This window comes from Pseudophryne corroboree, chromosome 1 (assembly GCF_028390025.1).
Source record: "Pseudophryne corroboree isolate aPseCor3 chromosome 1, aPseCor3.hap2, whole genome shotgun sequence".
Classification (NCBI taxonomy): domain Eukaryota; kingdom Metazoa; phylum Chordata; class Amphibia; order Anura; family Myobatrachidae; genus Pseudophryne; species Pseudophryne corroboree.
Genome location: NC_086444.1, coordinates 844,496,890 through 844,523,525, shown reverse-complemented (window position 1 = coordinate 844,523,525; position 26,636 = coordinate 844,496,890). Strand labels below are relative to the sequence as shown.

The following is a 26,636-nucleotide window of genomic DNA, read 5'->3' as shown; positions in this document are numbered from 1 at the left end:
CCCGAGGGGATCTCTAGGTTGGAGCTCGACTGCGTCACTTTAGCCACATCTGGGAGGCTTCCTGCCAGGATACCTGGGTCAGGGATCTCGTTTCTCAAGGTTACAAGCTGGATTTTGACAGTGCTCCTCCCCAACGATTTTCAAATCAAGCTTACCAGCTTTAGAGGATATGCAGGTTGCGTTGCAACAGGCCATCCTCAAGTTGGTCAGTACCAATACCATAACGAGGCAAGGGTTAGTACTCCAACCTCTTTGTGGTACCGAAACCGGTACAGTAAGGCCCATTTTGAATCTATTGTCCTTGAATCCTTACCTGAAAGTATTAAAGTTAAAAATGGAATCCTTTTGAGCAGTGATTGCGGGCCTGAAAGAACAGGAATTCATGGTTTCCTTGGATATTAAGGATGCCTACCTCCATTTTCCGATTTCGCCATATCATCAGGCGTACCTGAGGTTTGCCCTGCTGGACAATCGCTACCGATTCCAGGCACTGCCCTTCGGCCTGTCTACAGCTATGAGGGTGTTCACAAAGTTGATGGCAGATATGATGTTCCAGCTCCGGGTACGGGGAGTCGATATTGTCCCTTACCTGGATGATCTTCTGATCAAAGCAAGATCCAGGGAGCTTTTGTTGCTCCATATCTACCGCACTATCCAACTTCTGTCACACCATGGGTGAATCCTCAACTTACAGAAGTTCCACCTGGAGCCGGATCCTGGGGATGTTGCTGGACACTGTGGCCCAGAAAGTGTTCCTACCAGAGGACAAGGCGAGAACACTTCAGAGGATGGTCCGCATGGTGCTCCGACCTACTCGAGTGTCCAACCATCTTTGCAAAAGATTGTTGGGGAAGATTGTCGCCTCATACGAGGCGATCCAATATGGGAGGGTCCATGCCTGGACTTATCAGCTGGATCTCCTGAGCAGATGGTCCGGAACACATCTTCAGATGCACCGGACGAGACGGGTGTCGCCTCAGGCCAGGATTTCCTTCCTGTGGTGGCTGCAGTCCTCCAATCTACTCTAGGGCCGGAGTTTTGGAATTCAGGATTGGACCCTCCTCACGACGGATGCGAGTCTAAGGGGATAGGGAGCTGTCACCCAAGGGGCGCAGTACCAGGGCAGGTGGTTAAGCCACAAAAGCCTCCTTCTGATCAGCATTCTGGAACTTTGGGTGATCTACAATGCTCTACTTCAGGCCTCTCCTCAGTCGGACAACGCCACAGCAATGGCGTACGTCAATCGGCAAGAAGGGACAAAAAGCAGAGCCTGCATGTGAGAGGTGTCAAGGATACTCCTCTGGGCAGAAAGAAATGCAATCTTCATACTGGGAGTAGACATCTGGGAAGCGGACTTCCTGATTCTTCACGATCTCCACCCGGGGGAGTGGTGTCTCCACCAGCAGGTGTTCCAGCAGATCATCCACCGGTGGGGCTGCGCACAGATAGACATGATGTCTTCTCGTCTCAACAAGAAGCTTCACTGGTATTGCTCACGAACCAGGGACCCTCAGGCGAGGGCAGTAGATGCACTGACGTCGCCTTGGCCTTACCGGCTGCTCTACCTGTTTCCTCCGATTCCGTTGCTCCCAAGGGTGCTCAAGCGCATCAGAAATCAGGGAGTCCAGGCAATTCTGATAGCCCCGGATTGGCCTCGGAGGACATGGTACGAGGATCTTCTGGACATGTCTGTCGAAGACCCTTGGCCTCTACCACTCAGAAGAGATCTTCAACAAGGACCGTTCGTCTACCCGGACTAACTGCTACTTCGTTTTGAAGGCATGGAGGTTGAGCGAAACATCCTAGCTCACATGGGCCTTTCCAAAAAGGTTATTGCCACCATGGTTCAGGCCCGGATGCCTGTGACGTCAAAACACTTATCATCATATCTGAAGATGATATGTCTCTTGGTGCGAGGAACGCACGTATTCGCCTGCGGAGTTCCACTTGGGATGTTTCTTACGTTACCTGCAGGCTGGTGTGGATAAAGGCTTCTGTTTGGGTTCCATTAAGGTCCAGATTTCAGCTGTCTCCATTTTCTTCCAGAAGAAATTGGCAGTGTTGTCAGAAGTTCAGACCTTCTTGCAAGGGGTACTCCACATACAATCTCCTTTTGTGCCACCTACAGCACCCTGGGATTTGAATGTGATGTTGGAATTTCTATAGTCCTTCTGGTTTGAACCTCTGCTCACAGTAGAAGACAAGTACCTCACGTGGAAGACTGTGATGTAACTGGCCCTGGCTTCTGCTCAACGTGTCTCAGAATTGGGGGCCGTATCGTGTAAAAGTCCATACTTGATCTTTTATGATGACAGAGGGGAGCTCCGGACTAGACAGTAGTACCTGCCGAAGGCTGTCTCCGCGTTTCACCTGAATCAACCTATTGTGGTTCCATCCAGTTCTGATACTTCTGCTCCTCCGGAGGCATTGGATGCTGTGCGTGCCTTGAAGATCTATGTCAAGTGCACAGCTCGGATCAAAAATACAGATTCCTTGTTCGTTCTTTGATGCGCAGAAAAAGGGTTGTCCTACTTCAAATCAGTCCATTGCTCATTGGATTAGGCTTACTATCCAACAGGCCTATGTGTCGGCAGCCTTACCTGTTCACAAGTCTCTGAAGGCCCACTCTACAAGATCAGTGGGCTCTTCCTGGGCAGCTGCCCGTGGAGTCTCGGCCTGGCAACTATGCCGAGCTGCTACCTGGTCGGGGAAGAACACCTTTGTGAAGTTCTACAAATTTGATACCCAGTTTGGGCAGGCAGTGCTGCAGCAGTCTCCGCACGTTCTGGAAGCTTTGCGACGTCCCCATCGTACGCAGTATACCCAATATACCTTATGGATGCTAGAGAAAATAGGATTTTAATTACCTACGGGTAAATCCTTTTCTCGTAGTCCTTAAGGTATACTGGTCGCCCGCCTCAGTGCGTTGACTTTTCTGCAGGTTTTTTGTTCTGTAGTTACCTCTTCAGCTGTTACTGTTATTTCTGCTGCGGGGTACACTGGGCTCCACAAGTATTGGACAGTGGGGTGTAGAATAGGATCTTGATCCGAGGCACCAACAGGATCAAAGCTTTGACTGTTCCCAGAATGCACAGCGCCGCCTCCTATATCACCCCGCCTCCCAGCACAGAAGCTCAGTTTTGTAAGTTGGTGCTGCAGTAAGCAGGCACTTAACAGAGGGGCTGCTCCAAGCAGCCCTAAGAAAAGCTTTTTATGAGGTAAAAAGTGAAGACTTAAAGGGCAGCAGCGGCTGTAAATGTCTTGTGACATTCACTGCTGCAGCTCCAGCTCTCCCCAGCGGTGCTGTACACTACCGAGCCCTGGTTGCCGGGTACCTACAGCGGAGGATCCGGTTTTCTTCACGTTAGACACACACGGCTGGGGCTCTACAGGATTGCGTGGCTGCGCTTCGGGAGGCTTTAAGTGGGTCCCACTTGCGGGACCCGGTCATTATCGCGATCCGTTGAGGTCAGTGGGAGACGGGCCGCGCGCGCTGGCTGTGGACACTGTGACAGTACAGGCGATCCCACTAGATCACCAGGGCATGGGCGCAGGTCAGGTTTTCTCTCTAAACCAATTCTTATATCGCCCACGGTACCCGGTGGTTTTGCCAGCAGAGGGGATAAGGCGTAGACCTGAAGCCCCTCCCCCAGTCCCAGGGCGCCATTTCTAACAAGTGTTCCCGCCCTGGAGCTGCATATCTGTAATTTCCTCACTCCCTGTCAGTGTTTGCGGCGCCATTATCCCTCAGCTCACTGTTCCTGGGACTGCTTGGGTAAATCCTCCTATGTAAAGCCGCCTGGTTGTCAGCGCTGTGTCTTTACATGACACTTAAGTATTCTACCTGCCTTTTTAGACCGTGATAGTTAAGAAAGAGTGCATTTAGTCAGGGTTTTATAGTACAATTACCCAGTGATATACATCCAGTTCTTACTGTGTACTGTTATATCTATTGTTATATAGCTATGTAAGCTAGTCCAGTGCAGTATTATTGTCAGTAATAACCTCTGCATAGTACAAACTGTGACTTTCTGTGTGTGCATTTGATAGCTGAGTGGTGACCATTTTGTGTCTTTCACTCATCTTGCTATCCCTATATTCCATAACCTGAGGGGGCTTGGTGCGTCAGGTGTTATCTAATATAGGATTTTCACAAACATATACTGTATTACGTATTTTTCTCTGTGATTTAGTCACCATATCTCTCCTTTATCTCTGCTAGTGCTGACTAATCTGCGCAGGGGTTTGAGTTTAGAGGTATAGAGCTGCTGATAATTGTACTGTGTTACCTGATACTGCAAGTTATATCATGTCTGCTTCTGAGGGTAACGGTTCTGGGGCGGAACACACTGCTGGTGTTGCTGAAGCCACAGACAAATATGAGGAGAATATAGCAGCTGTGTGCTCTGGTTCTGGGGGCTCCTTGCTCCCCAGTGGGACTGTGGCAGCGGAGGCACATACTGACCCACCGTGGGCCGTTTTTTCCACACTTTTGCATACGCTAGTTCATAAACTAACACCCCCTATGGGACCCCCAATGCCGGTACAACCGTATGTGGTCCCTGCAGCTAACCAGCCGTGGGCGGACGATTTATCTGCTCAATTAAAGAAGTTGAACCAGTCCTTGACTACTAAAAAGTCTGACCAACGCTCGCCTAAGTCCAAGAGGTCCTCTAAGCGAGCGCTTGTCTCCTCACAATCCACTGCCGTCACTGACACCTCGTCTGATGAAGACGGCACATATACTGACCCCACAGGTTCTGACTCAGATACGGCTGATGGGGAGGGTAGTTCACGTGTGGATGTTCCTGATCTTTTGTAGGCTATTAAGTTAATTCTGCAGATTACGGATGATCCCGAGCCATCCGTCCCTCCTAAGAAACCAGATAGGTTCAAGCGTCAGAAGGTGGTTAAACAAGTTTTACCACACTCTGATCACCTAGTGGATATACGTCAGGAACCCTGGCAAAGCCCAGGTACGAAGTTTGTGCCTCAAAAGAGGAATCTGGCTCGCTATCCCCTCGCGCCAGAGCTGTCTAAGAATTGGGAAACGCCTCCTCCAGTGGACTCACATGTGGCTAGGGTGGTGGTTTCCTCAGCTCTACCTGTCACTACCGTCACGTCTCTAAAAGAGACTACGGATAAACGTGTGGAGGGTTGTCTGAAAGCGATTTACACCCTCACGGGTGCTGCACAAGGGCCCACTATTGCAGCTACATGGGCTGCAGAGGCTATTGAAGCATGGTCCTTGGAGTTAGAAGCTGAAATCTCCTCTGACCATGCTAGACAATGCTTGTTATATATTGTCACAGCTTCTCTATATATTAAAGAGGCTGCTTCTGATGCCGGTATCCTAGCAGCCAAGGCCTCTACTACGTCAGTACTGGCTCGCCGGATATTGTGGCTGAGATCCTGGTCTGTGGATCTGGACTCTAGAAAAACCCTGGAGGTACTCCCTTTCAAGGGAGATATTCTGTTTGGGGAGGACTTAAATAAGATAGTGGCTGACCTGGCTACTGCCAAAACTGCCTGTCTGCCTAATATCGCTCCTTCTGTGTCGAAGGCTAAAGGTACGTCCTTTCGCCCCTTTAGTCCTTCAGGTGAAGCAATAGGTCAGGCGTACCATAAGCAGGCCCGCACTTCCAAACCTGGTAAGCCGAAGCCCAAAAGAGCCTGGGCTACCCGTCAGGCAACTGCCAAGACCGATAAGCCTGCCGCATGACGGGGCGGGCCTCCCCCTGGGGGATCCCAGGTTGGGGGGCCGGCTTCTAGGGTATACCCAGGAATGGTTGAAGACCACTTCAGATGCCTGGGTACGGGAAGTCGCCACTCGAGGTTACGACATAGCATTCAAAAACCGACCCCCTCATCAATTTTGCCAGACAAACGTCCCTTTGGACCAGACAAAGGCAAAAACTCTACACTCGGTGGAACAGACCCTCCTGGATACAGGAGTCGTAGTACAACCAGAGGGGCCAGGGGTACTATTCTCCGCTGTTTCTAGTCCCGAAACCGAATGGGTCCTCCCGGCCCATTCTCAACCTCAAGGCATTGAACAGGTTTGTGAAGATTTCCAAGTTCCGTATGGAAACTCTTCGCTCTATAGTTCTGGCCTTGGATCCTGGGGACTACATGGTCTCCCTGGATATACAGGATGCTTACCTGCATATTACTATAGCAGTGTCACATCAACAATACCTGAGGTTTGCTATTGGCAACATCCATTACCAGTTTCGGGTATTACCTTTTGGTTTAACAATGGCTCCGCGAGTCTTCACCAAAGTTATGGCGGTGATGACGGTGGTACTCCGCCGTCAAGGGGTCAGGATACTGCCGTATCTGGACGACTTGTTAATCCTGGCAAATTCCCCAGATCTTCTCCTGCGTCATCTGGATATGACGGTCCGGTTTCTACAAGCCCACGGGTAGCTCATCAACTGGAAGAAATCCTCCCTATTCCCTGCTCAGAGCATGGTGCACCTGGGAGCCCTGTTGGACACTCACAACCAGAGATTGTTCTTGTCTCAGGAGAAAGTCCTGAAGCTTCAGGACAGGATTCGTTGCTTCCTTTCTCGTCCGCAAGTGTCGATACATTCGGCAATGCAGGTGCTGGGCCTCATGGTATCAGCATTCGACATGGCGGATTATGCTCCATTCCACTCTCGCCCCCTCCAGAGGCTGATTCTAACCAAGTGGAACGGCCTGCCTCACCGTATCAGATCTCAAATAATCTTATTGACTCCGGAGGTCCGCCTGTCGCTGCTTTGGTGGCTCCGGGACCAACAAGTGTGCAGGGGTCGTCCCTTCTGGATATCCAACTAGGGTGAAGCTAGGTGACCGTGCCTAGGGAAACGCGTTAAGGGTTAAGCTGCCACCACCAAACGTGCTCCATATATGAGGATCCGGATATGTACTTATAAGATAAAATCCTTGCCTTTGGAACTTTTTCTGTGGGACTGCATTACTACAGCTTCGATTGGAGAGACCCAGCTTCTGCACAATCATCACAGCTTGCCTGCTGTTAATTTTCAAGTACCTGGAAGCCTCCATCGCCATGGGTAACACCAGCTGTATTTAACAACATTATTCCCCAGGGAACTTTATACTCTGAGTCCGGGATCCCATTTGGATACACACCAGCAGCTGCTTTTAATTTCTTTCTCAGTCCATTATGCCCAAATTTTATGTTTTATAGTGGGAGTATCTCTCTATTTATTGTTTAGTAAATAAATTGTTCATTTATTTTTATCAATCCACGTTTGTTTATTATCATTGGAGAAACACCAATCAGCGCCAGTACAATTCTTTTATCTTTTACTGTTTTTGGGACTGACACTCCCTTACTGGCAGCAGTGACAGCGCACCTGGTGCTTTGTATTTTTAATGGGGTGATATAGGAGGCGGCGCTGTGCATTCTGGGAACAGTCAAAGCTTTGAGCCTATTGGTGCCTCGGATCAAGATCCTATTCTTCACCCCATTGTCCAATCCTTGTGGAGCCCAGTGTACCTCGCAGAAAGAGTTTTAACAAAAGTAAGTTCTTACCATAAAACTCGTTTTTTAATGGTAATAGGGCAATAAGGATTTGGAATACCTTGCCAGGGAAGGTGGTAATGGTGAACTCTGTAAATGCATTTAAAATAGTATTAGATTAATTTCTGATTGAAAAGGATAGCTAAGGTTATAACATTTAAAATATTGACGTTGATAATCCTGGTGTAACAAGATTTATAGTTGTTAACTAGTCATAAAACATTCTTCAGCAGGTACATTATTAATCAACTCAACCTAATACAGAAAACAGGTTTAACACGATGGGTATTTTGCCTCTGTTCAACTTCAATTACTATGTTGCTACGTTACCAGCCGTTGCTGGTTGTTATATGTGCGTGGTGTGCTGGTATTAAATCTCACCACCCTTTGTTCTCATGTTCCTTCTCTCATATATGTCCTTTTTCCTTTGAGCACTGTTTTACCTATAACTGCCTTTGGGAGGGGGCATAGAGGGGAGGAGCCAGCACACCCAGTAAAGAAATTTAAAGTTCACGTGCTAAGTCTCCTCAATATCCCTTATGGACTACAGTGATCGCAAAAACGCGCTATGGCGCGTATTTTACCCAGAAACAGCCGCCCGGGACTCACATTTAGAAGATGAGCGGGTCCCACAGGACGCGCTCATCTGAATATGTGTTTGCATGTCTTAAGCCTGTCAGCGGAATGCAGGAGGTGACTGGCTGTTTCCTCAGCCAATCACCTCCTGTAGTCTCCATCCAATCACAGCCTGCAGCATCTCCCGCTTTGAATCCTGCTCCCCGCCAGCACATGAATCTGTGCTGCAGGGCTGACAGACTGGCCCCGCTCATCCGGCTCCACCTCCGCTCTGCCGCCAGCACCCTCCTCTGCGACTGGGAGTACAGCTTCACCTGGAGTAGCTGGTGCAGATGCGGGATGTCCGGGGGCTGCAAGCTCCGTGTGTGCAATGTGAGGCCGCTCAGAGTGTCAGGGTCTGACCTCGGGCGGCGGGAGCCGGGAACGCAGGGAGATAGAATGTAAGGTTCGGGGGCCTGACCTCGGGCGGCAGATGTAAATGACCGGTATGCAGGGCCAGGAGGCAGACTGCACGAAGGGGCTGTTTGACACTTGTGGCTCCGCCCCCGGCAGCGACTTACTGACACCATTTTTCTGACAGCACAGTGCAGTGAGTGCACTGGCACAAGTAGCCAGCCGGCGCCTGTAGTCGCCGCAGCCTGAAGGAGCTATCTGTGAAATCGCAAGCAGAGGCTGGCAAGAAGGAGCTCCTCCAATCACTTCCCTTGACGGGCTGGCCACTGCTAAATATACCAGTAATCAGTACAACTGTGCAGTGACACTGACTTTCCCATTGCACCTGGGGCTCCACTACTTTGACACAGTTGTAACTGATTATCGGTATATTTAGCAGTGGCCAGCCCGTCAGGGGAAGCGATTGGAGGAGCTCCTTCTTGCCAGAGAACAGCCTCTGCTTGCGATTTCACATAGAGCTCCTCCAGGCTGCGGCTACTACAGGCGCAGGCTGGCTACTGATGCCAGTGCACTCACTGCACTGTGCTGTCAGAAAAAATGGTGAGTGTCAGTGAGTTGCTGCTGGGGGCGGAGCCACTTGTGTCAGACGGCCCCTTCCTGCAACTGGAGGTCATAAGTGGTTACTGCAATGTGCCTCAGTGCTCTACCAGGCGCATTGTGTATAATAACGTGCTCTACCAGGCGCATTGTGTATAATAACGTGTTCTACCTGGCGCAATGTGTATGATAACTTGCTCTACCTAGCGGCAATGTGTATGATAACATGCTCTACCTGGCGCAATGTGTATGATAACGGGCTCTACCTGGCGCAGTGTGTATAACGTGTTCTACCTGGCGCACTGTGTATGATAACGTGCTCTACCTAGCGGCAATGTGTATGATAACGTGCTCTACCTGGTGCAGTGTGTATGATAACGTGCTCTATCTGGCGCAGTGTGTATGATAACGTGCTCTATCTGGCGTAATGTGTATGATAACGTGCTCTACCTGGCGCAATGTGTATAATAACGTGTTCTACCTGGCGCAATGTGTATAATATGCTCTACCAGGCGCAATGTGTATGATAACGTGCTCTACCTGGCATAATGTGTATAACGTGCTCTACCTGGTGCAATTTGTATAAGTCCTCTACCTGGTGCAAAGTGTATGACGTGCTGTACCTGGTGCAAAGTGTATGACGTGCTGTACCTGGAGCAAAGTGTATGACGTGATCTACCTGGAGCAGTGTGCATAGGAGGTTCTACCTGGTGCAATGTGTATAAGCGCCACTACTGTGTGGTGTTATGTGAATTGACACTATTATGTGGCCACGCCCCTTCCCTATGAAGCCACGCCCCTAACATTTTGCAACGCGCCTACGGCGCGCACTACTTATTCTTTATGGTCTGAGTGGTCTAACACCAATTCACTTTCTACCTAAGGGCACCAAAATGTCTAGTTACAGCTCTGGTGCAGGGTGTCCTGCATGCTACACAGCCCAGCAGCACTGTAACCCCATCCCCCCCATCTTGCAACACTTTTGTAGTGTCCAAACAAGATTAAAATTAATAAGAACCTTCATTCCGATGGGACCCAGAAAAAGACCGGTAGGACCCCAATTTTTAAAAGTAAAGGGTCCCTGGGACCCACTTTTTTTTGGGCTCAGTGCGATCACTGGACGACCTGAAAAGGATTTACCGGTAGGTAATTAAAATCCTATCTTTCTGGGCATGCCGAGTCCAGCTACTTTGTCCCCGAATGCACTTCCACTGACTCCGACAGACTGACATACTGAGTAACATGAGGGTTGCTCAGATGTCCGTTGCTGAGACCAGTGGATATGATGTTGATTAATTGCTGCGTCTTTGGACGCAGAGACGCCACAGGTGAGCTTCTTTTTAGAAGGCCTATCTCTTTCATATTTTTTTCAAAGCAGCTGCATACAAATATCCACCGGTGATGCCATTAGCGTCCACCTCTTAATTGGCCCCCTTTACTGAAACTAACTGAGCTCTCTAGGCTACTGTGGTACGTAGCCAGTTCAAACTTAAATAAAGTGCCAGCCTCTTCCACCACCCCCAATACCCCAATGTTCCAGTGTGCTCATGAAATCAGAGAGAGAATTTTTTCCTGTTTTTCTGAAAATGTTATCTTTTGCAGGTAGGGGTTCGAAAAGCATTCTATCCGATGAAGTGAAAATGCCAGTTCTTGAGACAAACCTCTCTGATGACAACAGTCGTAATGTGGTCAATCAAAATAAAAACATTCTTAGAAGAAGCGATAGAGTATCTTTGCCACCAGGAATATGGTGGAGTATTTCTGGAGAGCCAGTACAAGGTCCACTCAACAACAAGAAAAGTATGTTGCTTTTGCAATACATTTGTACAGAAAGTCCTGTTTTTTTATCCTTTTGGAACTACATTTTTCAAAATGGAGCAAAGCATACAGGTGCTTCAGGTCTGTCAACTGTATACCCTTCTATGTTGCTCCAATGGAGGAGATAAAGGGTGGTGCTGATATTAAGCAATCCTCATGAAGAAAATGGTATTCCATCTCTTATTAAGTTAAACTTATTTTGTGCATTAGTTGTGGTCTTTACAAGAAAGAAAGAAAGGGTGGGGGTTGGGGGGTGAATCACTCCACACTGAGGGCCTGATTCTAATTTGAAAGTAAAGCCAAACACCTCCCCACAAAAAAACAAAAACAAAACCCAATTACTATTCCTTTTGTATCTGGAACAAACCATGTTGCCATGCAAGGGGAACAAATACATTTTATAGGTTGAGGATCCCTTAGCCAAAATTCAAAATCACACATTTTTGGTTTCCCTACAGAGATAATGACAGATATATATGTATATTATATTATATATCTATATAATATATCTATATATACACATAATATATATATGTCATTATCTTAGTAGGGGACCCACAAATGTGGGATTTTGAATAATGGATAATCAACCTGTATTTTGTCTATGCAGGGTAAATACTAGATGCTTTTGCATGTAAGCAAATGTTAAACAGCTTTATCTTTACAGTGCAATTGACAGTTCAGTTTGGACACACCCCACCAGTATCTAAATCTCCCTGCACATGCTACATCTTCCTCACCATGTTTTGGGGTTTTTTTTTTTTGCTTCCAAATCAGAATCTTGTTTTGACCAAGTTGTAACATGGTTTTGCACAGGTGCAGTTACTTGCTTTTTATTTTATTTTATTTATTTTTTTGCTTCCAAATCGGAATCAGGTCCGGATAGTCTGAGTCTAAAGTTGATAGGTAAGCTGCAAGTCTAAATGTTGCCCAACCTCAGTAGAAACCAATGCTAAAGCCACTAGAATGTACCCTCAATCATCCGTAATGGAGATGGAGCAGATTGTGGTCATATTCTGTACAGTTTTAAATGTTATGCAAGTATGTGTTTGCCATAATACAGGTGTGTCCTCTTATATCTGCTCCATGCGCTAGAAGTCGAGTTACATACAACGCGTGAGTGCCGTTTGACTCTAGTGCTGAGCTTTTTTCAAATTTTTCTACAAAAATGCGTCTTAGACACAAAGTAATGTAATAGGACACATGAGCAGCTTCTACTGATTACAATTATATTCAGCATGCGTATAGTATTCTGTGTGTGACTGCGACTGTATTTGCATACTAAATGCTATGCTATAGTGTTTTCATGGAAAACACTCTTAACGTAGCATTTTGGATGCATATACCCGCAATTACACACAGAATATAGGTATGCTGCATATCATTTTAGTCAACAGAAGCTGCTTGTGTGTCCTATTACATTACATTTTTGCTGTAAAAAAGTTTAAAAAAAAAAAAAAAAGACCCAACGCTACAGAGTCCCGCCACAGCATGTAAGGCTGTCAGAGGACACATCTGTATCTAAGTGCTCAATGTATATATAAAAGGGCTCTTGTACAGTTTGAGCAGTCTCTGATTTGGCAGCACAGTTGATTGTGTTCACCTATAAAGGGTGTAAAGTGAGTTCTGTGCCCAGTACTTAGATGTTCAACAGCCTTAAGGTGCAGAATGGAATGAGGGTCTGGGTGTACACCGAGGCAGGCATCCCCCACCTCAAGTATACACCTTCTTGCCAATAAGTCAGAGCCGTGCCGAGGATGAGGCCAAGCCTTGGAAATCAGATCTTCGCTGGCGATGTCAGATGTTAAAACATTTAAGTACTGGGCAAAGTAGTCACTTTACACTCTATACAGTAGGTGCACACAACAGAACTGCCAAATCAGAGACTGTCCATACTGCACGCAATATCTTTAAAATGCTTTAAGCTTCATTTAATTTCTCATACGTCCTAGAGGATGCTGGGGTCACTTCAAGAACCATGGGGTATAGACTGGATCCACAGGAGACATGGGCACTTTAAGACTTTCAAATGGGTGTAAACTGACTCCTCCTTCTATGCCCCTCCTCTAGACTCCAGTTTAGAATATGTGCCTAGGCAGACTGGATGCACTCTGAGGAGCTCTACTGAGTTTCTCTGAAAATACTTTGTTAGGTTTTTTATGTTCAGGGAGAACTGCTGGCAACAGTCTCCCTGCTTCGTGGGACTTAAAGGAGAGACGTCAGACCTACTTCTGTGAGTTTAAAGGCTCTGCTTCTTTAGCTACAGGACACCATTAGCTCCTGAGGGTCTGATCGCTAGGTACGCCTAGATGCTCGTTCCCAGAGCCCGCCGTCACCCCCCTTGCAGAGCCAGAAGTCAGAAGACAGGTGAGTAGAAGAAGATCAGAAGACTTCAGTGACTGCTTTGAGGTACCGCACAGCGGCCGCGCTGCGCGCCATGGTCCCGCACTCAGTGGCACTACAAGGTGCAGGGAGGGGGGGGGGGAGTAACTAACTGGCAAGAGCGGACTAAGTGCCAGGGCACTGTCAGGACCCCTGCCAGTATAAAAAAGTTTTAAAAAAAGAGCGGGTGTGAAGCGCCATTACGGGGGCGTGACTTAGCCCTCACAGCACACAGCCCGGCGCCATTTTCTCTACACAAGGCTGCAGAGACGCTGGTCCTTCCTCACACTGCTGTACAAGTAACAGGGTGCTAAGCGGGGGGGGGGCACAGTGATTTTGGTGCATTATATTAACTTATAAAAGCGCTGCAGGTCTGGGACATTGTTTGTAGTGTTTTCAGACCGGGATTAGGCGCTGGGGTGTGAGCTGGCAATATCTCCCTCTGTGTCTCTCTGACAGGCTTTACTGTGGGTCTGTCCTCTATAGGCCCAGTGTATCTGCGTGTGGTGGGTGCACGTGTGTCGGCATGTCTGAGGCGGAGTGCTCTTCCCATGAGGAGACTGTTAGGGACACAAATGGCTGTGGGAGTGACCCTGTCGGCACTGCCGACACCTAATTGGGTGAATGTTTTGAGTGCTTTGAATGCAAATGTGGCTCTGATAAATAAAAGATTGGATAAATCTGAGTCTCAGAACCAGGCTTGGAAGAAATCCGTAGAGGATGTGTTGGATCAAGTCCAGACCCCCTCGGGGTAACAAAAACTTTAATTTGCCCAGCTGGCAGACATGGATACCGACACGGACACTGACACAAGTGTCGACTATAGTGATGCCAGATTAGATCCAAAACTGGCAAAGAGCATTCAGTACATGATTGTGGCTATAAAAGATGTATTACATATCACTGAGGACCCTACTGTTCCTGATACTAGGGTCTGTATGTATAAAGGGAAGAAACCTGAGGTAACTTTTCCTCCCCCTCATGAACTGAACGCGCTTTGTGAAAAGTTTTTGGAAAGTCCTGACAAAAGGTTTCAGATTCCCAAAAGGATTGCAGTGGCGTATCCGTTTCCCTCTGGGGATAGGAAAAAATGGGAGTCACCACCCATTGTGGACAAAGCTTTGTCACTGCTGTCCAAAAAGGTGGCTCTCCCGTCCCCTGACACGGCAGCCCTAAAGGATCCTGCGGATCGTAGACAGGAAAATACGTTGAAATCCATTTATGTCACCACGGGTACGCTACTCAGACCAGCCATTGCTGCGTGGGTGAGTAGTGCTATCGAAAAAAGGGGCAGATAACTTGTCATCTGAAATGGATACACTGGATAGGGATAGCATTCTGTTGACACTAGGTCATATCAGGGATGCTGCAGTCTACCTAAAGGAAGCTGCGAGAGATATTGGCCTCTTGGGATCATTGTGGATTCATCAATGGAATGCTGATGCTGACTCTAAGAAAGCTATGGAGTCTCTACCGTATAAAGGTGGTTTGTTGTTTGGTGACGGCCTCGCTGACGTGGTATCTACGGCTACCGCGGAAAAGTCATAATTTCTCTTGCGTCCTAGAGGATGCTGGGGACTCCGTAAGGACCATGGGGTATAGATGGGCTCCGCAGGAGACATGGGCACTATAAAGAACTTTAGATGGGTGTGCACTGGTTCCTCCCTCTATGCCCCTCCTCCAGACCCCAGTTAGATCCTGTGCCCAGAGGAGACTGGGTGCATTACAGGGGAGCTCTCCTGAGTTTCTCTGAAAAAGAATTTTGTTAGGTATTTTATTTTCAGGGAGCACTGCTGGCAACAGGCTCCCTGCATCGTGGGACTGATGAGAGAGAAGCAGACCTACTTAAATGATAGGCTCTGCTTCTTAGGCTACTGGACACCATTAGCTCCAGAGGGTCGGAACGCAGGTCTCACCCTCGCCGTTCGTCCCGGAGCCGCGCCGCCGTCCTCCTCGCAGAGCCGGAAGATAGAAGCCGGGTGAGTATAAGAAGAAAGAAGACTTCAAAGGCGGCAGAAGACTTCAGATCTTCTGTCTCTCCATAGGGCCTTATTGGGGAACTGTCTCCATATAAATATATCCCTGTGTGTGTGGGGGTGTCGGTACGCGTGTGTCGGCATGTCTGAAACGGAAGGCTCATCTAAGGAGGAGGTGGAGCAGATGATTGTGGTGTCTCCGTTGGCAACGCCGACACCTGATTGGTTGGACATGTGGAATGTTTTAAACGCAAATGTGACTTTTTTACATAAGAGATTAGACAAAGCAGAGTCCAGGGATAATACAGGGAGTCAATCAATGGCTTTGATGGTGTCACAGGGCCCTTCAGGGTCTCAAAAACGTCCCCTATCCCAAATAGCAGACACTGATACCGACACGGATTCTGACTCCAGTATCGACTACGATGATACGAGGTTACACCCAAGGGTGGCCAAAAGCATTCATTATATGATTATTGCAATAAAATATGTTTTGCATATCACAGATGACCCCTCTGTCCTTGACACGTGGGTACACAAGTTTAAGGAAAAGAAACCTAAGGTAAACTTTCCCCCATCTCATGAGCTGAATGCGTTATTTGAAAAGGCTTGGGAATCTCCAGACAAGAAACTGTAGATTCCCAAAAGAATTCTTATGGTGTATCGTTTCCCTGGGCAGGACAGGGTTTGGTGGGAGTCCTCGCCCAGGGTGGACAAGGCTTTAAAGCGCTTATCCAAGAAGGTGGCGCTACCGTCTCCAGACACGACAGCCATCAAGGATCCAGCTGATTGCAGACAGGAAACGACTTTAAAATCAATATATACACATACGGGTGCTTTACTCAGACCGGCGATAGCATCGGCTTGGGTTTGTAGCGCTGTAGCAGCTTGTACAGATACCTTGTCAGCTGATATTGATATCTAGATAGGGATACCATTTTATTGACCTTAGGTCACATTAAAGACGCAGTCTTATATATGAGAGACGCTCAGAGAGACGTTGGGCTACTAAGTTCGAGAGCTTACGCTAGGAGTGGGGAACCGTTGGCCCTCCAGCTGCTGTTGAACTACACATACCAGCATGCCTTGCTACAGATTTGCTATTTGGCCTTGCTAAAACTGTTGCAGGGCATTATGGGATGTGTAGTTCATCAACAGCTGGAGGGCCGAAGGTTCCCCATCCCTGTCCTACGCCATGGCCATTTCTACTAGGCGAGCACTGTGGACCCGCCAATGGACGGGTGATGCCGACTCAAAAAGGCATATGGCAGTTTTGCCTTACAAGGGTGAAGTTTTATTTGGGGAAGGTCTCACGGACCTGGTTTCCACAGCTACCGTGGGTAAATCTACCTTTTTGCCTTATGTTCCCCCACAGCAAAAGAAAACACCACAGTATCAAATGCAGTCCTTTCGGTCGCAGAAGTCCAGAAGAGGTCGGGTAGAGGGAAAAGAATGCCTGCTACGGCTAGTTCCCAGGAGCAGAAGTCTCCCCTGGTTTCTACTAAATCCACCACATGACGCTGGGGCTCCACTGAGGGAGTCCGCGCGGGTGGGGGCACGTCTTTGACTTTTCAGCCACGTCTGTGTTCAGTCGGACGTGGATCCTTGGGTGATGGAAATTGTATCCCAAGGCTACAAGCTGGAATTCGAAGACGTGCCTCCTCGCCGACTCTTCAAATCGGCTTTACCAGCTTCTCCCCCCAGAGAGGGATATAGTTTTAGCTGCAGTTCAAAAGCTGTGTCAACAGCAAGTGATTATCGAGGTACTCCTAATTCAACAGGGAAAGGGGTACTATTCAACCCTGTTTGTGGTCCCGAAACCGGATGGCTCGGTCAGACCCATTCTAAACTTAAAATCCCTAAGCCTTTACTTAAAAAGGTTCAAGTTCAAGATGGAATCGCTCAGGGCGGTTATCTCAAGCCTGGAAGGGGGGGGATTTTATGGTGTCACTAGACATAAAGGTTGCATACCTTCACGTTCCCATATATCCTCCTCATCAGGCATACCTGAGATTCGCTGTACAGGACTGTCATTACCAGTTTCAGACGTTGCCGTTTGGGCTTTCCACGGCCCCGAGGGTTTTCACCATGGTATTGGTGGAAATGATGGTACTCCTGCGCAGGCAAGGAGTCACAATTATCCCGTACTTGGACGATCTCCTGATTAAAGGCGATATCAAAGGAACAGTTGCAGAAAAGCGTGTCGTTCTCCCTGAGAGTGCTGCAACAACATGGTTGGATTCTAAATCTACCAAAGTCACAGTTGGTTCCTACGACTCGGCTGTCGTTCTTAGGCATGATTCTGGACTCAGAACAAAAGAGGGTTTTTCTCCCGATGGAAAAATCCCAGGAACTCCAGAACATGGTCAGAGACCTAATAGAACCGACGAGAGTGTCAGTACATCAATGCACTCGAGTACTGTGGAAAATGGTGGCGACTTACGAGGCCATCCCCTTCGGCAGTTTTCATGCGAGGACTTTTCAGTGGGACCTTCTGGACAAGTGGTCCGGGTCCCATCTTCAAATACATCAGAAAATAACCCTGGCCCCCAGGGCTAGGGTGTCTCTCCTGTGGTGGCGGCAGAGTGCTCGCCTTCTAGAGGGTCGCAGGTTCGGCATTCAAGACTGGGTTCTGGTGACCACGGACGCGTGCCTCCGAGGATGGGGAGCAGTCACACAGGGAAGGAACTTTCAGGGACTATGGTCAAACCAAGAGGCTTGTCTACACATTAACATACTGGAATTAAGGGCCATATACAACGGCCTTCGACAAGCGCAAAATCTTCTTCACGACCTACCGGTTCTGATTCAATCAGACAACGTCACAGCTGTGGCTCATGTAAACCGCCAAGGCGGGACAAGGAGCAGAGTGGCAATGGCGGAAGCCACCAGGATTCTGCACTGGGCAGAAAATCACGTAAGCGCTCTGTCAGCGGCATTCATTCCGGGAGTGGACAACTGGGAAGCAGAATTCCTCAGCAGACACGATCTCCATCCAGGAGAGTGGGGACTTCATCAAGAAGTTTTTGCAGAGATAACAAGTCTTTGGGGACTTCCTCAAATAGACATGATGGCGTCACGCCTCAACAAGAAGCTTCGGAGGTATTGTGCCAGGTCAAGGGACCCACAGGCAGTAGCGGTGGACGCCCTGGTGACACCATGGGTGTTTCAGTCGGTCTATGTGTTCCCTCCTCTTCCTCTCATCTCAAAAATATTGAGAATCATAAGACGAAAAAGAGTGCAGACAATACTCATTGTTTCAGATTGGCCTCGAAGGGCCTCGTATTCAGATCTTCAGGAGATGCTCACAGAAGATCCATGGCCTCTTCCTCTCAGGGAGGACCTATTGCAGCAGGGGCCCTGCGTGTTCCAAGACTTACCGCGGTTACGTTTGACGGCATGGCGGTTGAACACCGAATCCTAGCTGGGAAGGGTATTCCGGAAGAAGTCATCCCTACTCTGATAAAGGCTAGGAAGGAGGTGACGGCGAAACATTATCACCGTATTTGGAGGAAATATGTATCTTGGTGTGAAGCCAAGAATGCTCCTACGGAAGATTTCCACTTGGGCCGTTTTCTCCACTTTCTACAGACAGGAGTGGATTTGGGCCTAAAGTTAGGCTCCATTAAGGTACAGATTTCGGCCCTATCTATATTCTTCCAGAAGGAATTGGCTTCTGTCCCAGAAGTCCAGACTTTTGTAAAGGGAGTGCTACACATCCAGCCTCCTTTTGTGCCCCCAGTGGCACCATGGGACCTTAACGTGGTGTTACAGTTCCTAAAATCTCACTGGTTTGAGCCTCTTAAAACAGTTGAATTAAAATTTCTCACTTGGAAGGTGGTCATGTTATTTGCCTTGGCATCTGCAAGGCGGGTGTCCGAATTGGCGGCCTTGTCTCATAAGAGCCCCTATCTGATTTTCCATGTGGATAGAGCTGAGTTGAGGACTCTTCCTCAATTTTTGCCTAAGGTGGTGTCATCATTTCATATGAACCAACCTATTGTGGTGCCTGTGGCTACGGGAGACTTGGAGGATTCCAAGTCCCTTGATGTAGTCAGGGCCTTAAATTTACGTAGCCAGGACGGCTTAGGAAAACAGAGGCACTGTTTGTCTTGTATGCAGCTAACAAAGTTGGCGCTCCTGCTTCTAAGCAGACTATTGCTCGCTGGATCTGTAACACGATTCAGCAGGCTCATTCTATGGCTGGATTGCCGTTACCAAATTCGGTAAAGGCCCATTCCACTAGGAAGGTGGGCTCTTCTTGGGCGGCTGCCCGAGGCGTCTCGACATTACAGCTTTGCCGGGCGGCTACTTGGTCGGGTTCAAACACTTTTGCAAAATTCTACAAGTTTGATACCCTGGCTGATGAGGACCTCATGTTTGCTCAGTTGGTGCTGCAGAGTCATCCGCACTCTCCCGCCCGTTTTGGAGCTTTGGTATAATCCCCATGGTCCTTACGGAGTCCCCAGCATCCTCTAGGACGTAAGAGAAAATAAGATTTTAAACCTACCGGTAAATCTTTTTCCGTCCGTAGAGGATGCTGGGCGCCCGTCCCAGTGCGGACATATTTCTGCATGACTTGTATATAGTTGTTGCTTACATAAGGGTTATGTTACAGTTAAGATCAGTCGTTGACTGATACTGTTTTCTTCATGCTGTTAACTGGTTGCGTATATTCCAGGTTATACGGTGTGGATGGTGTGGGCTGGTATGAATCTTGCCCTTAGATTAACAAAAATCCTTTCCTCGTACTGTCCGTCTCCTCTGGGCACAGTTTCTCTAACTGGGGTCTGGAGGAGGGGCGTAGAGGGAGGAGCCAGTGCACACCCATCTAAAGTTCTTTATAGTGCCCATGTCTCCTGCGGAGCCCGTCTATACCCCATGGTCCTTAAGGAGTCCCCAGCATCCTCTACGGACTAGTAGAAAAAGATTTACCGGCAGGTTTAAAATCTTATTTTTTACCTTATGTGCCTGCACCACAAAAGAAAGCACACCACTATCAGATGCAGTCCTTTCTTCCCAATAAATACAGAAGGGGCCGAGGGTCTTCTTTCCTTGCTACTAGAGGAAATGGAAAAGGTAAACGATCACCGCCCGTGGCCGGTTCCCAGGAGCAGAAGTCCTCTCCGGCTTCTGCCAAGTCCACTGCATGACGCTGGGGCTACTCTGCGGGAGTCCGCACCGGTGGGGGCACGTCTCCGGCTCTTCAGTCAGTTCTGGGCTCGTTCGGCCCTGGACCCATGGGTTTAGGAATAGTGTCCCAAGGGTACAAACTGGAGTTTCAAGACGTCCCCCCTCACCGATTTTTCAAATCAGCCTTACCAGCTTCTTTTCCAGACAGGGAAGTGGTATGCGCCGCAATACAAAAATTGTGTCACAATCTAGTCATTGTCCGGGTTCCCCCGTCGCAACAGGGAGAAGGCTTTTATTCGAGCCTGTTCGTGGTCCCGAAGCCAGACGACTCAGTCAGACCAATCCTGAACCTCAAATCCCTCAATTTCTACCTGAGAAAATTCAAATTCAAGATGGAATCTCTCCGGGCTGTGATCTCCTGGAGGAGGGGGATTTTATGGTGTCGGTAGACATAAAGGATGCCTACTTACATGTTCCCATTTATCCTCCACATCAGGCTTACCTGATGTTTGCAGTTCAGGATTGTCATTACCAATTTTAGACGTTGCCGTTTGGTCTGTCCACGGTTCCAAGGGTTTTCACCAAAGTAATGGCCGAAATGATGGTTCTCCTGCGCAGACAGGGAGTCACAATTATCCCATACTTGGACGATCTCCTGATAAAGGCGAGATCCAGGGACCAATTACTGCAGAGCATTACGCTCTCCCTGACAATTCTGCAGCAACATGGTTGGCTCCTAAACTTGCCAAAATCACAGTTGGTTCCAACGAGACGGCTGTCGTTTTTGGGAATGATTCTGTACACAGAATTAGAGAGAGTTTTTCTTCCAGTGGAAAAGGCTCTGGAAATTCAGAACCTGGTCAAACAAATTCTGAAACCAGCAAGAGTATCGATCCATCAATGCACTCGGTTGCTGGGGAAGATGGTGGCGGCCTACGAGGCCATTCAGTTTGGCAGATTCCATGCCAGAGTGTTTCAGTGGGACCTATTGGACATGTGGTCCGGGTCCCATCTGCACATGCACCGAAGGATAACCCTGTCCTCCAAGAACAGAATCTCACTCCTGTGGTGGCTGCAAAGCTCTCACCTCCTAGAGGGACGCAGGTTCGGGATCCAGGACTGGATCGTAGTGACCACGGATGTGAGTCTCCGAGGCTGGGGAGCAGTCACGCAGGGGGAAAGTTTCCAGGGAAAATGGTCAAGCCAGGAAATGTGTCTACACATAAACGTTCTGGAGTTAAGGGCCATTCACAGTGGCCTTCTGCAAGCGGAACATCTTCGCAATCGGCCCGTCGTGATTCAGTCGGACAAAATAACAGCAGTAGTGTACATAAACCGCCAGGGCGGAACAAAGAGCAGAGCGGCAATGGCAGAGGCCATAAAGGTGCTCCGTTGGGCGGAAAGGCATACAAGCGCTCTATCAGCGATCTTCATTCCAGGAGTGGACAACTGGGAAGCAGACTTCCTCAGCAGACACGATCTCCATCCAGGAGAGTGTGGTCTTCATTAAGAGGTCTTTGCAGAAGTGACAAGTCTTTGGGGAATTCCTCAAATAGACATGATGGCGTCTCGCCTCAACAAGAAACTTCAGAGATTTCTCTAACGTCCTAGTGGATGCTGGGGACTCCGAAAGGACCATGGGGAATAGCGGCTCCGCAGGAGACTGGGCACAAAAGTAAAAAGCTTTAGGACTACCCGGTGTGGCGCCCTGAGACGCAATAAAAACACCTTTTTTGGCAAAAAATACATCACATATAGCTCCTGGGCTATATGGATGCATTTAACCCCTGCCAATTTTTCCATAAAAAAGCGGGAGAAAGGCCGCCGAGAAGGGGGCGGAGCCAATCTCCTCAGCACACTGGCGCCATTTTTTCCTCACAGCTCCGTTGGAGGAAGGCTCCCTGACTCTCCCCTGCAGTCCTGCACTACAGAAACAGGGTAAAACAAGAGAGGGGGGGGCACTAAATTGGCATATAAATATATACAGCAGCTATATTAGGGAAAAACACTTATATAAGGTTATCCCTATATATATATATATATATATATATATATATATATAGCGCTCTGGTGTGTGCTGGCAAACTCTCCCTCTGTCTCCCCAAAGGGCTAGTGGGGTCCTGTCCTCTATCAGAGCATTCCCTGTGTGTGTGCTGTGTGTCGGTACGTTGTGTCGACATGTATGAGGAGGAAAATGGTGTGGAGGCGGAGCAATTGCCTGTGTTAGTGATGTCACCCCCTAGGGAGTCGACACCTGACTGGATGGTCTTATGGAAAGAATTACGTGATAGTGTCAGCACTTTACAAAAGACTGTTGACGACATGAGACAGCCGGCAAATCAGTTAATACCTGTACAGGCGTCTCAAACACCGTCAGGGGCTCTAAAGCGCCCGTTACTTCAGGTCGATACAGACACGGACACTGACTCCAGTGTCGACGGTGAGGAAACAAACGTATTTTCCAGTAGGGCCACACGTTACATGATCACGGCAATGAAGGAGGTTTTGAACATTTCTGATACTACAAGTACCAAAAAAAAGGGTATTATGTGGGGTGTGAAAAAACTACCCGTAGTTTTTCCCGAATCAGATGAATTAAATGAGGTGTGTGATGAAGCGTGGGTTACCCCCGATAAAAAACTGCTAATTTCTAAAAAGTTATTGGCATTATACCCTTTCCCGCCAGAGGTTAGGGCACGTTGGGAAACACCCCCTAGGGTAGATAAGGCGCTCACACGCTTAACAAAACAAGTGGCGTTACCGTCTCCTGATACGGCCGCCCTCAAGGAACCAGCTGATAGGAAGCTGGAAAATATCCTAAAAAGTATATACACACATACTGGTATTATACTGCGACCAGCAATCGCCTCAGCCTGGATGTGCAGTGCTGGGGTGGCTTGGTCGGATTCCCTGACTGAAAATATTGATACCCTGGACAGGGACAATATATGATTGACTATAGAGCATTTAAAGGATGCATTTCTATATATGCGAGATGCACAGAGGGATATTTGCACTCTGGCATCAAGAGTAAGTGCGATGTCCATTTCTGCCAGAAGAGGATTATGGACGCGACAGTGGTCAGGGGATGCGGATTCCAGACGGCATATGGAAGTATTGCCGTATAAAGGGGAGGAGTTATTTGGGGTCGGTCTATCGGACCTGGTGGCCACGGCAACGGCTGGGAAATCCGCCTTTTTACCCCAAGTCACCTCGCAGCAGAAAAAGATACCGTCTTTTCAGGCTCAGTCCTTTCGTCCCCATAAGGGCAAGCGGGCAAAAGGCCACTCATATCTGCCCCGGGGCAGAGGAAGGGGAAAAAGACTGCAGCAGACAGCCTCTTCCCACGAGCAGAAGCCCTCCCCCGCTTCTGCCAAGTCCTCAGCATGACGCTGGGGCCTTACAAGCGGACTCAGGCACGGTGGGGGCCCGTCTCAAGAATTTCAGCGCGCAGTGGGCTCACTCGCAAGTGGACCCCTGGATCCTGCAGGTAGTATCTCAGGGGTACAAATTGGAATTCGAGACGTCTCCCCCTCGCCGGTTCCTGAAGTCTGCTTTACCAACGTCTCCCCCCGACAGGGAGGCGGTATTGGAAGCCATTCACAAGCTGTATTCCCAGCAGGTGATAATCACGGTACCCCTCCTACAACAGGGAAAGGGGTATTATTCCACGCTGTTTGTGGTACCGAAGCCGGACGGCTCGGTGAGACCCATTTTAAATCTGAAATCCTTGAACACTTACATAAAAAGGTTCAAGTTCAAGATGGAGTCACTCAGAGCAGTGATAGCGAACCTGGAAGAAGGGGACTATATGGTGTCGCTGGACATCAAGGATGCTTACCTCCATGTCCCAATTTGCCCTTCTCACCAAGGGTACCTCAGGTTTGTGGTACAGAACTGTCACTATCAGTTTCAGACGCTGCCGTTTGGATTGTCCACGGCACCCCGGGTCTTTACCAAGGTAATGGCCGAAATGATGATTCTTCTTCGAAGAAAAGGCGTCTTAATTATCCCTTACTTGGACGATCTCCTGATAAGGGCAAGGTCCAGAGAACAGTTAGAGGTCGGAGTAGCACTATCTCAAGTAGTACTACGACAGCACGGATGGATTCTAAATATTCCAAAATCGCAGCTGATTCCGACGACACGTCTGCTGTTCCTAGGGATGATTCTGGACACAGTACAGAAAAAGGTGTTTCTCCCGGAAGAGAAAGCCAGGGAGTTATCCGACCTAGTCAGGAACCTCCTAAGACCAGGCCAAGTGTCAGTACATCAATGCACAAGGGTCCTGGGAAAGATGGTGGCTTCTTACGAAGTGATTCCATTCGGCAGATTCCACGCAAGAACTTTTCAGTGGGATCTGCTGGACAAATGGTCCGGATCGCATCTTCAAATGCATCAGCGGATAACCCTGTCTCCAAGGACAAGGGTGTCTCTCCTGTGGTGGTTACAGAGTGCTCATCTCCTAGAGGGCCGCAGATTCGGCATTCAGGATTGGGTCCTGGTGACCACGGATGCCAGCCTGAGAGGCTGGGGAGCAGTCACACAGGGAAGAAATTTCCAGGGCTTGTGGTCAAGCATGGAAACGTCACTTCACATAAATATCCTGGAACTAAGGGCCATTTACAATGCCCTAAGTCAGGCAAGACCTCTGCTTCAGGGTCAGCCGGTGTTGATACAGTCGGACAACATCACGGCAGTCGCCCACGTAAACAGACAGGGCGGCACAAGAAGCAGGAGTGCAATGATGGAAGTGGCAAGGATTCTTCGCTGGGCGGAAAATCACGTGATAGCACTGTCAGCAGTGTTCATTCCGGGAGTGGACAACTGGGAAGCAGACTTCCTCAGCAGACACGATCTTCACCCGGGGGAGTGGGGACTTCACCCAGAAGTCTTCCACATGATTGTGAACCGTTGGGAAAAACCAAAGGTGGACATGATGGCGTCCCGCCTCAACAAAAAACTGGACAGATATTGCGCCAGGTCAAGGGACCCTCAGGCAATAGCTGTGGACGCTCTGGTAACACCGTGGGTGTACCAGTCGGTGTATGTGTTCCCTCCTCTTCCTCTCATACCAAAAGTACTGAGAATCATAAGAAGGAGAGGAGTAAAGACTATACTCGTGGCTCCGGATTGGCCAAGAAGGACTTGGTACCCGGAAATTTAAGAGATGCTCACGGAAGACCCGTGGCTTCTACCTCTAAGAAAGGACCTGCTCCAGCAGGGACCATGTCTGTTCCAAGACTTACCGCGGCTGCGTTTGACGGCATGGCGGTTGAACGCCGGATCCTGAAGGAAAAAGGCATTCCGGATGAAGTCATCCCTACCCTGATCAAAGCCAGGAAGGATGTAACCGTACAACATTATCACCGTATTTGGCGTAAATATGTTGCGTGGTGCGAGGCCAGGAAGGCCCCTACAGAGGAATTTCAACTGGGTCGATTCCTGCATTTCCTGCAAACAGGACTGTCTATGGGCCTCAAATTAGGGTCCATTAAGGTTCAAATTTCGGCCCTGTCAATATTCTTCCAAAAAGAACTAGCTTCTGTTCCTGAAGTTCAGACGTTTGTCAAGGGAGTATTGCATATACAGCCTCCTTTTGTGCCTCCAGTGGCACCTTGGGATCTCAATGTAGTTTTGGGATTCCTAAAATCACATTGGTTTGAACCACTCACCACTGTGGACTTAAAATATCTCACATGGAAAGTGGTAATGCTGTTAGCCCTGGCTTCAGCCAGGCGTGTCTCAGAATTGGCGGCTTTATCCTATAAAAGCCCTTACCTAATTTTTCATACGGACAGGGCAGAATTGAGGACTCGTCCCCAATTTCTCCCTAAGGTGGTTTCAGCATTTCACTTAAACCAGCCTATTGTGGTGCCTGCGGCTACTAGGGACTTGGAGGATTCCAAGTTGCTGGACGTGGTCAGGGCCCTGAAAGTGTATGTTTCCAGGACGGCTGGAGTCAGAAAATCTGACTCGCTGTTTATCCTGTATGCACCCAACAAGCTGGGTGCTCCTGCTTCTAAGCAGACGATTGCTCGTTGGATTTGTAGTACAATTCAGCTTGCACATTCTGTGGCAGGACTGCCACAGCCAAAATCTGTTAAAGCCCATTCCACAAGGAAAGTGGGCTCATCTTGGGCGGCTGCCCGAGGGGTCTCGGCTTTACAACTTTGCCGAGCAGCTACTTGGTCAGGGGCAAACACGTTTGCAAAATTTTACAAATTCGA

General features: G+C 48.6%; 1 protein-coding gene across 11 annotated transcripts in view; it reads left to right on the top strand.

Annotated features, from left to right (window-relative positions):
- CENPC (centromere protein C) overlaps positions 1–26,636 on the top strand; it is a 755,709-nt gene that overhangs the window by 526,023 nt on the left and 203,050 nt on the right. For 9 of the 11 annotated variants that reach the window (XM_063919916.1, XM_063919914.1, XM_063919915.1 and 6 more), the window contains one exon: positions 10,700–10,897. The exons of the other annotated variants lie outside the window; for them this stretch is intronic. In XM_063919916.1, the coding sequence (XP_063775986.1) occupies positions 10,700–10,897 (198 nt within the window). The remainder of the gene's footprint in view (positions 1–10,699; positions 10,898–26,636) is intronic. 11 annotated transcript variants of the gene reach the window in all.